General features: G+C 48.0%; 1 protein-coding gene across 1 annotated transcript in view; it reads left to right on the top strand.

Annotated features, from left to right (window-relative positions):
- Positions 1 to 13413, top strand: part of LMX1A (LIM homeobox transcription factor 1 alpha) — a 148176-nt gene extending 134763 nt beyond the window's left edge. The window contains exons 4-8 of the mRNA XM_007191073.1: positions 4525 to 4697; positions 7628 to 7705; positions 9103 to 9172; positions 11111 to 11281; positions 13253 to 13413. Coding sequence (XP_007191135.1) covers positions 4525 to 4697; positions 7628 to 7705; positions 9103 to 9172; positions 11111 to 11281; positions 13253 to 13413 — 653 coding nt within the window. The remainder of the gene's footprint in view (positions 1 to 4524; positions 4698 to 7627; positions 7706 to 9102; positions 9173 to 11110; positions 11282 to 13252) is intronic.
- Positions 13414 to 13735: the final 322 nt, after the last annotated feature.

Below are 13735 nucleotides of genomic sequence, written 5' to 3'. Positions count from 1 at the left end.
TGGCTGGGTCTTTCATCTGCCATTGCTTATGTCATAAATGAGTGGGAGGACCAGGCAAGGGGGAAGCAACAGCCTCCGAGCAATTCCAGATTTTTTTTTTTTTTTTTTTTACAAGAGATGGGAAAGAAAGGCCCTGAGAAACATGTTCCAACTTTGTGCCAAGCAAATTCATTTCACCCTGGTAGGCTGTGCGTGGAGACTTAATCTCTGGACTTTCCCTCTAGGAGTCAGATTTATGCTGCGTTTGTGTCTAAATGGCCTCCAGGGATGCTGACATTTGTTGCTGGAGACAGCAAGTGGTGTTCCTTTCATCTCCGCTGAGGGGTGTCAGCTTAAATTATGAGGGATCGCTCTGGCCTGCGTCTGGGTGTGGGAGCCTCTGGCAATGCCGAGGGGCTGCCCCTCCTTCCGCTTCCGCGACGTCTCTGCTGTTGGAAGGTTTTTCTTCATCTCCTGCTCTCCAGTACTCCTGCTGGCCCTGGGAGAAATCTCCTGGCTCGTTTAGAACTTTCCTTTCTCTTGGACAAATCAGTAAGTGTATATTTCAGGCACCGCCTGCGTTCATGGAGAAGTTGGCATCAGAGTCAGGCAGCCCTGCCCCTGCTGAACGAGGAGATGGGAGCCTCCCTGAACAGCCTGGAAGTTCCCCGAGGGAGTCAGAGGGCACTGCTATGCTCGTAATATTTACAAGCCGGCAGACCGAAGCTGGGTGATGGTTAGCGATGGTCTGCATTCCCCTTGGCAGCTGGGTCGTGACATCTGTCTGCACTTTGGGACATGCCCAAAGGCCCTTCGTTCCTCCATCTTCAGAGTTTCTCTTGCTCAGATCTGCCGGGACACCTGAAATTCCATAGTGGTGACTGTTTGGTTGGAGGCATTCCATGTCTATGTGTTATTGACTGTGGGAGAGGACACTTCAGACCCTGCTAATCCCTGACTCAGTGTAGCAGATGAGCAGTGCTTCCTGCCCCCAGAGTCAGAGCGTGAAAGCCTGGAACACAGGATATGTACGTTTTGATGGAGAACGGGTCAGGAGAGGTCTAGGGCAGGGGCCAGGAAACTATAGTATGCAGGCCAAATCTGGCCTGGTGCCTGCTTTTGAAATATAGTTTTATTGGAACCCAGCCATGCCTATTCGTCCTGTCTGCGGCTGCTTTCGTACTACGGTGGCAGAGTTGAGTGGTTGCAATTGAGGCCATAAGGCCTGCAAAGAGTAAAATATTTCGCTCTCTGGCCCTTTACAAAAAAAGTTTGTAGAGGCCTGGTCTAGAGCATCTAGTGCTTCTTGGAAGGCAAAATGGGGCCCTTAGCAGACAGAAGAGAGAGATATTGAACAGCAAAAAGGAGGAATCAGAAGAAGAAAATGCACCACAAAAAAACGATAGAAACACTCCAGAGACAAATCTTAACCTCGTCCTCCCTCTGCTCCCACTTCTGCCCCTCCCCCTTCTTCTGAAAACACATGTTTTCATCTCTTTCTTCTCACAGGGATGTAGAGAGAATGAATGAGCAGTCGCCTGTGATGCTGTTTACATCCTCCAAAAATGGGCACCAAGGGCTGCCCTAGGAGATGGCTCTTGCCCCCACTGCTCCTTTCTGCTGTTCTAGGATGGGATAGCAGGTCTTGGGAAGTGTGCATGTATCTTAGGCAGGGGTAAGTCCAGAGACAGTACGAAGACATCAGGGAACTCAGTCATTCAGTTCTGGGGCTCCGAACAAACTTCAGCAATCACGTCTTCCTTCTGGAACCAGCCCCTTGACCACCGCCCCCCTTCCTTCCCACAAGCACTCACACACGCACTTTCCATAAAACCAACACTTAGTGTGAGCTAGGGTCATGTCTGCAAAGAGAGAGGAATGAACTCTTGTAGTGTAAAACCTTAAAGCGAACTCCCATCAATGTGCAACTGTTAATAACAGAAAACATGGGTCTCAGATTAAGATCACTTCTTTTGAAATGATGATGATGATGATGATTTACGAAGCATCTATCACACTCTAGACGGTGCTAAACCCTTTACATACATCATCTGATGTAATTCCAACAACACTGTCACGTTCTCCAATGAGAAAATTGAGTCTTGGGGATTTGTTCAGAATCACACCTCAGAACCGGCAAGGCCAGAATTGAAACCCGAGTTAGTATGGCTCCAGAGCCCGTGCTTGTGGACACCGTGCCATCTTGCTCCCCTGAATGTTGTCAACATATATGAGCCATTACCATGGAATCCACATTAATTTAGATTTTGCATTTTCATTAGTTACATCATCCTAGTCATCAATATACATTGGCATCAAGCTATGTGACTGTAAAAGAATCAGACTGACCCCGTGAGATGTTTGCAAATACCATTTTAAGGACAAAACTGGTATAAGACGAGTGGTTTCTGAAGATGATACAATTGCATTTTAAAGTAAATTCTGTACTTTGGACTTTTCATGTATCTGTTCTAGACTCAGCTCCTTGTGGTGACCTGCCTTGCAGGAGATCTACACAATCCTTGGCGTGGGGTGTCAGCCACGTTTCCTCAGAAATATTACTGAAGGCATCACCAGTACCAGAGGAGCATCCTTTTGACCCCAAAGAATCCACCGGCAGAGAGAATTACTGACGTCACTCAAGACTGGGCTCTGGGGGGGTGGGGTGGGGGTCTCTGAGCAGCAGGAGGTCGGGCCCAGCAAGGATGAATCTGCAGAGTCAATGGCCTCCTTTTTTCTACCTTTCTTCTCTTGTGGGGTCTTCTTAGTTCCCTAAGGCTTTTAGTTCTTACATGCTTATTTTTTCCTTGCCATTCTGAAAACCTCCTTCTAGAAAGATCCTAAATACCCTTCAATACTGAGGTCTGACTGAGATCAGCTTACTGAATCCCCCCCCCCCCCCCGCCTCCGATCAAGGAAAGAGCAGCCTAAGAATTGAAGATGCCAGAGTGGCCACTCCTTGTCATGAAGATTCTTCTTTAATCTCTTCTTCATTCATCTTGTGGTTTTTTTTTTCGACTGTACTATCAAGGGGAGTGAGGCAGAGGGGAAAAGACATCCTTCCCACAACATCTAATAAGAGCTTCCTCTGTGCCTCTGTGTTAGTTGCTTTGCACACAGCAGCGCTACTCCTATGCCACCCCCTGGTGGGTATTCTTGTCTCCAGTGCAGGCTCAGTGCAGGATGTCCCTTGCACAGGGCTGTACTTAAAACAAGGGATAGAGCTGGATGGAGACCTAGGTCTGCCTATGTCAGACCCTGTTCAATTACACTGCAAGGGTTGTGCCCTCAAGGAACTCAGAGGTTCGTCTTCCTTCACGTTCAAATTGTATGCCTAAAAGTTCATAGAGGAAAGAATCTTAGCCATTGCTCTTTCAGATAAAATAAGGTTTTTGGGCTCTGGCAGAGCCAAAAATTAGAACTCAACTAAAGTCTAAACTAAAACATTATATGCAAAGAGCATCTTTCCAGAGGAGGGCGGGATGAGGAACAAGGATGTGTAGCTCGCACACGGTGGGTCACCTCATGTTGGATTTCTTGAAGTGGCCAGAAGGGGATCAGAATCAGGGGACTGGAGCTGGGGAAGCTCTTGGGACAAAGGTTTCTACTGGAGGAAAGAGGGCAGCTGAGCTCTGTAAAGACCCAGAGGGAAATGAGGGTCTCATTAGGGTAATGTGGGCACACAACTGCCTATGGCTTTTAATGCTGAAAGTAGGAAGGAGTCTCTCTCACATGGGTATTTCCCAGACCCTAGAAGCATCTTCTTAGGAGTGTGAAGTCTATGGGATACAAGAGGTAGCCTGGGAAAGAATGTCATATATACTGAAGGCTTTATTTCCTTCAAGTTACTGCTTATAGAGTTGAAATAATTCACATAAATATAGATAAATACAGTTACTTTAATAGAGAGTTATTTATTTTATAGACAGGCAGTTTTGACTAACTGCCTGTGTTATCTGTACCTGCACGTAGTCTAATGCTGGTCTTCTGTGGCCTTTTAAACAGTATTGTTTTCTACCTCCTGGCACTGGCTAGAATTTCAGACATAGTATCTAGGAAGTTATATGTAACTTATCCAGGTCTAGAGTTGAAAAATGACATTTAAGAAATATTAACCACCAACACTTACTGAGCATTTATATGCTAAGCAGCCTTCTGAGTGCCGTCTTGATAAACTCATTTAATCCTCACAACAACCCCAATGAAGTAAGTTCTCCTATATCTCAATTTTGCAGATAAGGAAATTGAGCCATAGAGAGTTAAGTCACTTGCCCAAGGTCACACAACTAGTAAATGTGGAGCTAGGAGAGCCTCCCGAGAGAAAGTCCTGAGCTGTGATGGTGGACTTCCTGGTTCCTGTCTCCACGTTTTAGAAGTTTTTCCTTAGCCCTTCCTGGGGGCTTTGGGATCATTATCACACAGGGTGTTGCATTCATGTCTTAAGTCATCCTTGGAACGTGGACCCAAGTGTCTTGTTATGGAATAACAGCCAACTCAAGGAAGTGGCCTTAAGGGACTCAACACGTTGTTTTCTGCTTCTTTCAGGCAAAAGTGATGATGAAGAAAGTCTTTGCAAGTCAGCCCATGGGGCAGGGAAAGGAGCCGCTGAGGATGGCAAGGACCATAAGCGCCCTAAACGTCCCAGAACCATCTTGACAACCCAACAGAGGAGAGCATTCAAGGCCTCGTTTGAAGTATCCTCCAAGCCGTGCAGGAAGGTATGGGGGGGGGAAGAAGGGAAGAAAGGGGACAAGGTCCCTCTTCTCTGTGTGCACCCTGGACTCCTCTGGGGTGTCACTGGGCACCTGGGGGTCAGGGTGGGAGATGCTGTTCGGACAGAGTCTGGGCAGGTGGCCTTGAGCCCCGTTGGAGGCTCCAGGGATCACTGCAGCTGTGGTCGGGGTCATGGTAGCATCTCCCTGTGCTTTTGGGTATGCATACCCACTCCAACTGTCTACTTGCTCACACCTTTCATTTCATGGAGAGCAATGGGGAGAATAACAATAAGAGGTTCCAGTTGGGATATAGATTGAAATGTTACAACAGAGTAAAAATACAGTGGCTTGTGGCATGTATTCTTTTTCGGTCCAGTTTGTTCTGCTTGAGGTGGTAATTTTGGCATTCATCCATGTTGTGGTTCATCCATTTTTGTTGTTACATACTATTCCATGGATATACCATGGGTTGTTTGTCCATTCACCTGTTGATGGGCATGTGAGTTGTTTCCAGCTCGGGGCTGTTACAGATAGGGCTGCTGTGAACAGTTATGTAAAAAAAAAAATTAAAAATAAATACAGTGACTTAATGAGATAGGAGTTTATGTCTCTCTCACATCACAGTGCAGAGATGAGCAATCCAAGACTGGCCGAGAAGCTCTGTTATCTGTCACATGGGTCCAAGGGGCTGCTCCAGGTGTCACCATTTTTTCCAGCCACCATGGTGGAAAGAGAAAGTCGGGGCAAGCAGCTGCCCTTTTAGGGACATACCCTGGGATTTTTTGCATAACTTTCACTCATGTGTATTGGCTAGGGTTTCATCCTGCAGTTGTACCTCTTGCAAGGGGACCTGGGAAATGAGTCTATCTGGGTGTCCATATGCCTTGCTAAAACTTGGGGATTCAGTTGCTAAGAGGAGGAAGGAGAGAATGGATATTGGAGACAATTAGTAGTCTCTGCCGCAAATAGCTGCGTCCATTTATTAAGTACCCACCATTTATTGACTCCCTGCTGTATGCTGGGTACTGTCTTTTATGCAACAAAAATAAGAAAAGAAAGCTTTCTTAAAATTGAAATTGAATTGAAATTCATAGAAGAAAGACATTTTAAATTTCTTAGCATCCATCCCTAGCATCCCATCCCTTAGCATGCCTCCCTCTCTGTATGAATCGGCTTTTGCTGCAATAACAAACAAAATCTTAGCGGCTCCCAGCAAACATTTATTTCCTGCCCCTGGTCTGTGGGTTGGCTGCGATCCAGCTGGGCTCAGGTTCAGGCCTGCCCCACTGGTCTCTCATTAAAGAATCCAGGGCAGTGGCCACCTGGGGCACACGGGTCTCATGACGATGGCAGAAGGCAAGAGGCCAAGTCACACTGGGCAGTTCCACTGAATGGCTCTCCTTGAGTATCACCCACTTCACATCCACTTACATTCCATGGGCCAAAGCAAGTCATGTGGCTAAGCCACTGTGAGTACAGGGGCAAGCATACACCCCTCCATGGAGGAGGGGCGGGAAGGATGGATATTTGCTGAACAATAATACGGTCTCCCACCACTTCTGCCTTTTGAAAAAAGTTCTCCCACCTGCAGAAGACTTCCTTTCCCTGCCCTCGCCGCCCTCTAAGCTCTGGGAGAAGAGCTGGTAGAAAGTGAAACAGCCCCAAGGTAGAGGTGCACAAGGACCAGTTCCCACTTCCTCACTGGTTTACTTGTTCTCCATGTACTAAACTCCCAGCCTCTGTATGGCCTGTACCCAGTGCTTGTCCCTGGGCAGCGTCTAGGCCACCAGAGGGGAGGAGATGTGTACACTGGACCACTGGGCAGAAAGCTCTGAGGACCAGAACAGAGGGGCAGCCAGGAGCTGCCGGAAGAGAAAGGTCGCCTGTGTCTGGGGGATCAGGCAAGGCTTTGCGGAACAGGTGGGTTTTGAGCTGGGCCCCTGAAGGATGGATAGGGTTTCAGCAGGTGGACGTGGGCCCCTGGGCATACTGCTGTTTCAGTTGGCGTTGCAGAAGGACATGCCTGCAAAATCTTCTCTAATTATCCTGCTTCTCCTAAGCCTCAGCCCCAGTGGCATGATAAAGGTGAGCACTTCCCAAGGCCTCCTGCTTGCTCTACATATGTGTTTATTCAAGGAGCTCCTACCATCTCATCTCCTCCTCAGAATCTAACCAAGAGGGGGCAGTGTCTCTCAGGACCACTCTTGGGAAATCTGTGCTTCTTCCCCCTTCCCTTCTAGCCACTTTGCCAGCCCCTCACCAAATGCCTGTGTAGAGGGCAGATGTTGAAACACGACTCTTCATAATAGGGACCCTGATTGTCCTGTCTCCTCACAGTCCCAGTACATGTGCCTGCATCAGCGCCGTCTCTCTTGCTCTGTCGGATCCCAGATGGCTCTTGTCTTATTTCCTTTGGGCAGGGCTCACAGTGAATATGAATATTCATGAAACACCCAAAGTGACCGAAAGCTATGAGGGACGAAACCAAAAATTTAAGTCAGTGAATTTAGACGGGAGAAGAGAGCAAGAGAGAACCATTTGTTTTTTTGCAAAGTGATTTTCACCCTCAGTTCTCCTTAAGTAGGTTAATGCATATGCCTGGCATACAGCTAAAAACACAACAATAGATTTGGCTAATATCTAAGAACCACCTGAAGGCCTAATTTCCAGAGGAAGAGAAACCCAGGAACACCTCTTGGAATGCACATCAAAATTAATGCTTATTCTTCTCTTCATTTACCCGGGTAAGGACCTCCCCTCCGCCTGAAGGAGAGCAATGCTCTTGTGTTTGGGGTTTTGCTGATCACCGAACACTCGCCAGCTCCTATGTAAGATGCAACCTGCTGGCCTCCCCATGCGCCACGTAGAGAACGTTCTGCCTTCTACTCTGAGATGCCAATGTTTCTGTATGTCTAATGTTCCATTTTTTCAAGGTGAGGGAGACGCTGGCTGCAGAGACAGGGCTGAGCGTCCGTGTCGTTCAGGTGTGGTTCCAGAACCAGAGAGCTAAGGTAATCTGCTTCTTACGTCCGTCTCTGTGGGGCCGGTTTCCTGAAGCAATAGTAGGACATTGTTTTTGCCAGCAGGTTTTCTCACCTCAACTCATTGGATAGGATAGTTCTCTTGATTCAGAAATTTTGTGATCGGCAGTCATTTCAGCTATAGCAGCCCCGCAGAAGGGGGGAGACGGGGCAGTTGTTTTAGTGAGATGGCTTTTATGTTCCTAGTGGCTGTGACTGTGAATCTGGCCAGCCATCTGCATGAAGAAATGCCTTTCTGTGTCTTTTGGTCGAAGCAGGTTCTTGAACTCCCATTCATTTAACACAGATACCAGAGTTCCTCTGAAGCTTCAGAGGGAAACCTACATAGCGCCCACACGATAGGTCTGAGACAACATTATAGCACATGGAACGGATGCCCTTACTCACCTTTCCCAGTGCCCCACCCTTCCCTGATACAGGCCCAAACCATCATACTGTCTGCTGGATCCTACCAAGGCCTGTATCCCCCTGCCACGGTCTTTTACTTATTTTAGACCTTTACTTATTTATTTTCCTACCTGTATACATGCATGAGTTAGTGGCCCAGTTCTCTACAGCCCTGATCTTTAGTGGGTGAACTGACTGGTTAACATATCATTTCCCTCACTGAATTCCTCACACCAGGGCTGCTGGTGTGTATTCCACGGTCCTTTCTACGAGAGGATTTCATGGTTCAATAGGCTTGAGAGGGCCTATAGCCTATGGATTCATAAGCAGAGAGCATATTTGAAGCTCTGAGAAATCTCACAGTAAAGAATTTTTTTAAAAAATCTAGTGTTCCCTACACACACACACACACTCAAAGTGTATGTTAATGTCTCATGGAACCCTAATGTTCCACAGAACACACTTTGAGAAACATTGGGTGACAATGTTCCTTCTGGGAAGCTTGTGTGTTAACAGGGTGCTTTGGGAGTCAAGCTCCTTACCTAGAGGCGTGCATCTCCTGGTAGGAGTCTCTGTCACAAGGACCAGCAGATAGGGGGACCAGCCTCATCCCAAATCACACCCTGTCAGCAGGCCCTTGCTGCACATCTAAGCTGGGCTGAAGACCCCACATCCCCTCACATAAAACTGTCGCAACATAAGCAGCAGGTTTTATTTGCTGAGAGGAAATCCCTCTTCCTGCTAAGACCAGCCACGCTGTTGCTTCCCAGCCAGCTGTCTTTCCACGGCTGCAGTGTAAGAAGCCCTCAGCCGCCACGCATCGGGCTCAAGGCGCTGTTCCTGATGTGTGGCTCTTTTCCTGAGTAAAAGCAGGGGAAGGGGTCCCTCTGCTTTACCCACGAGCCGTTCCCCCCTGGCCTAGCCGCAGGAACCTGCTGCAGGCCCCCTGACCTCTAATCCTGTGGTCCTCCCCTCATCAGATGAAGAAACTGGCCCGGCGGCAGCAGCAGCAACAGCAAGATCAACAGAACACCCAGAGGCTGAGTTCCGGTAAGCTGGAACCTCTCCCGGCCAGGCCTCTCCCGCCAGGGCCCTCCATCCACCCAGCCCTTGGAATGACATTTCTGAGCTCCGTGAAGCCCACTCCACACCTGCTTGGGCGATGGGACCTTCCAGGGAGGACCAAACCCTGAGAACTGTGAGAGGGTTCTGCAGGCCCAGAACTGCGGATTGCAGGTGGCCCTACCCTCGTGCAAAGCCCCTTTGCCCAGACCCTGCTGCAGTGTCAGGGCACTGTCAGGCCTACCTACAGAGTCAGAGACATGGCCAGTTTCTCATCCTGCGTGGCCCTTCTCCTTCCAGGCAACCACGATCCTAGATCAATAAGAGATGGAGCTGGGGCTGGAACCTGTCTGTCCGATTCTGAGTTCCGCTCGGCCACGCTGCCTTAACTCACCCTTACCTCCATGTACCTTCATTTGTTGTTGTTGTTTTTAATAGGGGTGGTGTGGGGATTGGGGAGGGTGTGGAGAGGGACAGGTTGTGGGACCCTACAAGGAAGTTAAAAGAAAAAAAGCAAGAATAACTATATTAGGACAATGTCATTCTTAAAGGGATATGCACTGCCCCCTCCCCATCTCAGCTGTCCAGCAGAATTTCCTGAGTGGTCTCTTTGCACCCTAGAGCAGGGATTCTCACCCTTTAACGTGCACCTAAATCACCTGGTATTTGGTAATGTATAGATTCTGATTCTTAAGCTCTTGATGTGCCCAGAGAGTCTGCATTTTTAACAAGCTCTCATTGCTGCTGGCCTTGGACCACACTTGGAAGGCCGTGGAATGTGACATTGGTTGTCTGGCCTCTAAACAGAGCCCCTTGTCCTTGCATGGACCTTGCCTTGTGCTTGATACCTGGGCTAGGCTCCAACGAGAATCTGACTCTTGCAGTCAAGAGTTCTTTTTGCTTTTGACCTTCCAGGCCAAACAGTATCTTAATGGCAAGATAGATGGTCGGAGAGAAGTGAAGCAAGGGCACGGGCCCTGGGGCAAGGTGGAGCCCGTCAGAAGACCTGGATTTGCCCCAGTTCCACCTCCCAATGCTGTTTGGAGATCTGGGAGCTGTCGTTCTGTCTCTTTGCACCTCAGGCTTGCATCCCTAGGGGAGGGTAACGGGGCCTGCTAGTCCTATCCCACAGCGCTGTGCGCCTCAGAGGGGGTTACAGAGGTGAGGGGGCTTTAGGAGGAGCCGTGTAAGTTGACTCCATATAGGTCAACACGCTCAAAGGGAGGAGAACTCATCAAGGCATTATGAGCACACAAACTCCTAGTGCTTGGAACTTTGAAGAATTCTATGGGCAGCTCCTAGGGTAGACTTAAGAAGGTGGCAGATGGAGTCCCTGAGAGTTAATGGAACTGTGTTCAGAGAACCACAGCAGGATGTGGAGGCAGGAAAGGAGTCCTTTTCTGATAAAATTCTGTACACGAGTGTAGCGAGTTGTAATTCCAAAGCACATACACACGATCTCGTGGAGTCTTCGTATCAGCTGCACGAGGTCCGCTGGGCCAGTGTCGTGAACCCCACTTGACGGATGGACTCCTATTGGGGTAATGCTGGAAGGATCTTTAGATGCATCCACTCCATTGGCTGCCAAGCCTGCGTGTAGCATCAAACGCCTTTGTTTTAATGATGTAGTTCAAGGAAGCTCTCCAAGTACAGCACCCGCCATGCCTATCCTTCAAGGCAATCCCTGATGGCCCTTGGTAGGGCACAGACTGGGAACCACTGATGTCACCTCAACCCTTCTGTTCTATAAATGAGGAAACCAAGATCCAGGAAGTAAAATGATGTAGCCATGGTCACACAACTTGTGTGGTCACAAGCCAGTGGGGCATGTGAAGTTTAGAGCTTGTTCTGTGGCCCTCCCTCCCTCCCAGCGTGTGATGCTGGGCTGCACATGGAGAATGATCTGCCTTCTTCTTTGTCCCACAGCTCAGACAAATGGTGGCGGGAGCGCTGGGATGGAAGGGATCATGAACCCCTACACCGCTCTGCCCACCCCACAGCAGCTCCTGGCCATCGAGCAGAGCGTCTACAGCTCAGATCCCTTCCGACAGGGTCTCACCCCACCCCAGATGCCTGGAGACCACATGCACCCCTATGGTAAGAGGGACTCAAGCCCAACAGGGACCTCACACAACTTGCTTGCGTGAGTTTTTCATCCCCTTCCAGACACCTCTACACAGTTCCTAGATGCTCATTAAAGTTCCAAAGCAGAATAAGTGTCCCACAAAATACTGCTAGAATCACCTAACTGATGGCTCCAGAAGAAAGACCAGCACACATACACATTAGTCATGCTTCCATTTATTCTCCTTTTCAAAGCTTCTTTTTTTTTTTTTTTTCTTCCAAAGCTTCTTATTTGTTAGTTTGAATAGGAGGTTGTGTTTTCATTGTAGACCTGTTTGTTGGGATTGAACTTCCCAAGTCTTTCATTTCATGCCAGGTACCACACTTACAGGTTCATAAACATTATCAGCAGTAATATAGGCAGAGGCCTTAACTATGCGAACTCTCACATAAGAAAAAATATATTGAAAAGCACAGAAAACAGATGTTTGAATTGGACTCTCCTATTATGGATACTAGTAGGTGTTCTAATGTAATTCCTGAAACATAAACTGACTTGTGAAGTGAAAAGTATCTCCTCCCAGTCTCACCCCAGCCAAAACGGAGTTGCTTTAAACGCAGGGTATGGGGACAGCTGAGACTCCCCCATTTTCCCAGTTTGCTGTTTAAGCTGATGAACAGAAGCTGGGGCCTGGGCACCCTGATGGGGTGGGCAAGCTCTGGAGTGGAAGGCTGAAGTTCAAACTCAGTGGCAAACATAGGCCACTGCATTTTTATACAGAGAAGGTAAGTGGCCTATGTAATGCATTCATCTGTACTGTGAAATCTGCAATTGTTAACCCTGATAGCTAAAAATAACGTTTTATTCCGCAAGCCTTCGAAACATTAGTATCAGAGATATATGCCTCAGTGCACAGATTGTCAACTTCTTTTTTGCCTTCATTAAAAAAAATTATCTATAATGTTAAAATCAGCCCTATCTTCCCATGTGATGCATTCAGCAAACACTTGTTAAGATCCAGCCATTTGCAGGAACGTCATTGACCAACCTCATTCATTCATACACATATAGATATATATATATGCACGCTCCAGTGACGGCCATCCTCTTGCTCCCTTAGAAGACTCATGTAAGGTCTGTACCTGTCTTCACCACTATGCAAAAACAGGGCAAATGACTTTTTGGGTTTTTTTGCAAATTCTTACATATTCAGAGTCCTAGGGGTCTTGTTACATAAAGGACTCCTGTGATGAATCCTTCAGTAAAATGAAGAATTAAAGCCACATGACAATTTTTATAAACTGCAGGTTTCATCTTTCCCATTTACTTGACGTAGAGGTGAAATGTACATCCTCAAGGTTCCGGTCACAGTGGTGCCCCAGCTGTTGCTCAGTTTGCCTTCCTGGTTTTTTTTTTTTTGGTCAAAGATGTAAATCAGTTGAGTCTGGGCGCCTAACCTCCCTTTCCTTTGCAGTACAAATTTGGGGAACCAGCCGGCACTCAGTATACTTGTGCTATTTGAAAGGACAGGTGTTATCACTGGAGGATTCGTGCGCATCATTCTCAGAGCTGATGTTTGTTTTCTTACCATCCCTCCTTCAAGAACCATTTTTGTGGCCAGAGTCCTCCAGAAGCCCTTGCCCCTGTCTCCCCAGCCTGTGGTGCTATGTCTTGCCCACTCCGCACCCTCACTGTCTAGACATTCTGACATTTGCTTATGCTGCACTCAATTTAGCACTTTGTTATATCCTAGTGCATATTATTTTCAGTCGTTGCACTTTAGACGTGAGCCCCCCCTAAGGAGATCTTTTGTGGACAGGGATTTTGCCCCCTCCTACTCTTCTATGTAGCTCTACCCTCCCCCACCCCCTCCCCAGCACCCAGTAGAAAGCGCCCCCTGGGGGATGTGCTCAGACCACGCTGGCTGAATTCAGCTGAATTTCCGAGCACTGAAGGAGTCCCTTCTTCCAGACCCTCACGCCCGTGTTTCCTCTCCCTTTCAGGTGCTGAGCCCCTTTTCCACGACCTGGATAGTGATGACACCTCTCTCAGTAACCTGGGTGACTGCTTCCTAGCAACCTCAGAAGCCGGGCCCCTGCAGTCCAGAGTGGGAAACCCCATTGACCACCTGTACTCCATGCAGAATTCTTACTTCACCTCTTGAGTTCGCCCCTCGAGTTCTCCGGCTAGGCTCCCATTCTGGAACAACCAACCGCATTACATGAGGGGTCAGCTGGCTTTAGGATGGGGAGGCAGGGAAGAGGTGGGCTGGGGAGGGAGTTTTGTCCGGGATGCTGTTGTATAATGATATGGTGTAGCTCGGCATTTCCAAAGACTGAATACATTACGGATTGCATAGTTTAATGTTTCTGATAAGAGTCTTAGTCTTAGGTATGAAGATGTGTTTATCATTAAGGACAGGGATTTTAAATATAGGCATTTTCATGCAAACTAGATACCTAGAGACCCCTAACAACTTCCCACCA

This window comes from Balaenoptera acutorostrata, chromosome 1 (genome assembly GCF_949987535.1).
Source record: "Balaenoptera acutorostrata chromosome 1, mBalAcu1.1, whole genome shotgun sequence".
Lineage (NCBI taxonomy): Eukaryota > Metazoa > Chordata > Mammalia > Artiodactyla > Balaenopteridae > Balaenoptera > Balaenoptera acutorostrata.
Note: the sequence above shows the minus strand (reverse complement) of the source record. Positions and strands in the feature narration are given on the sequence as shown.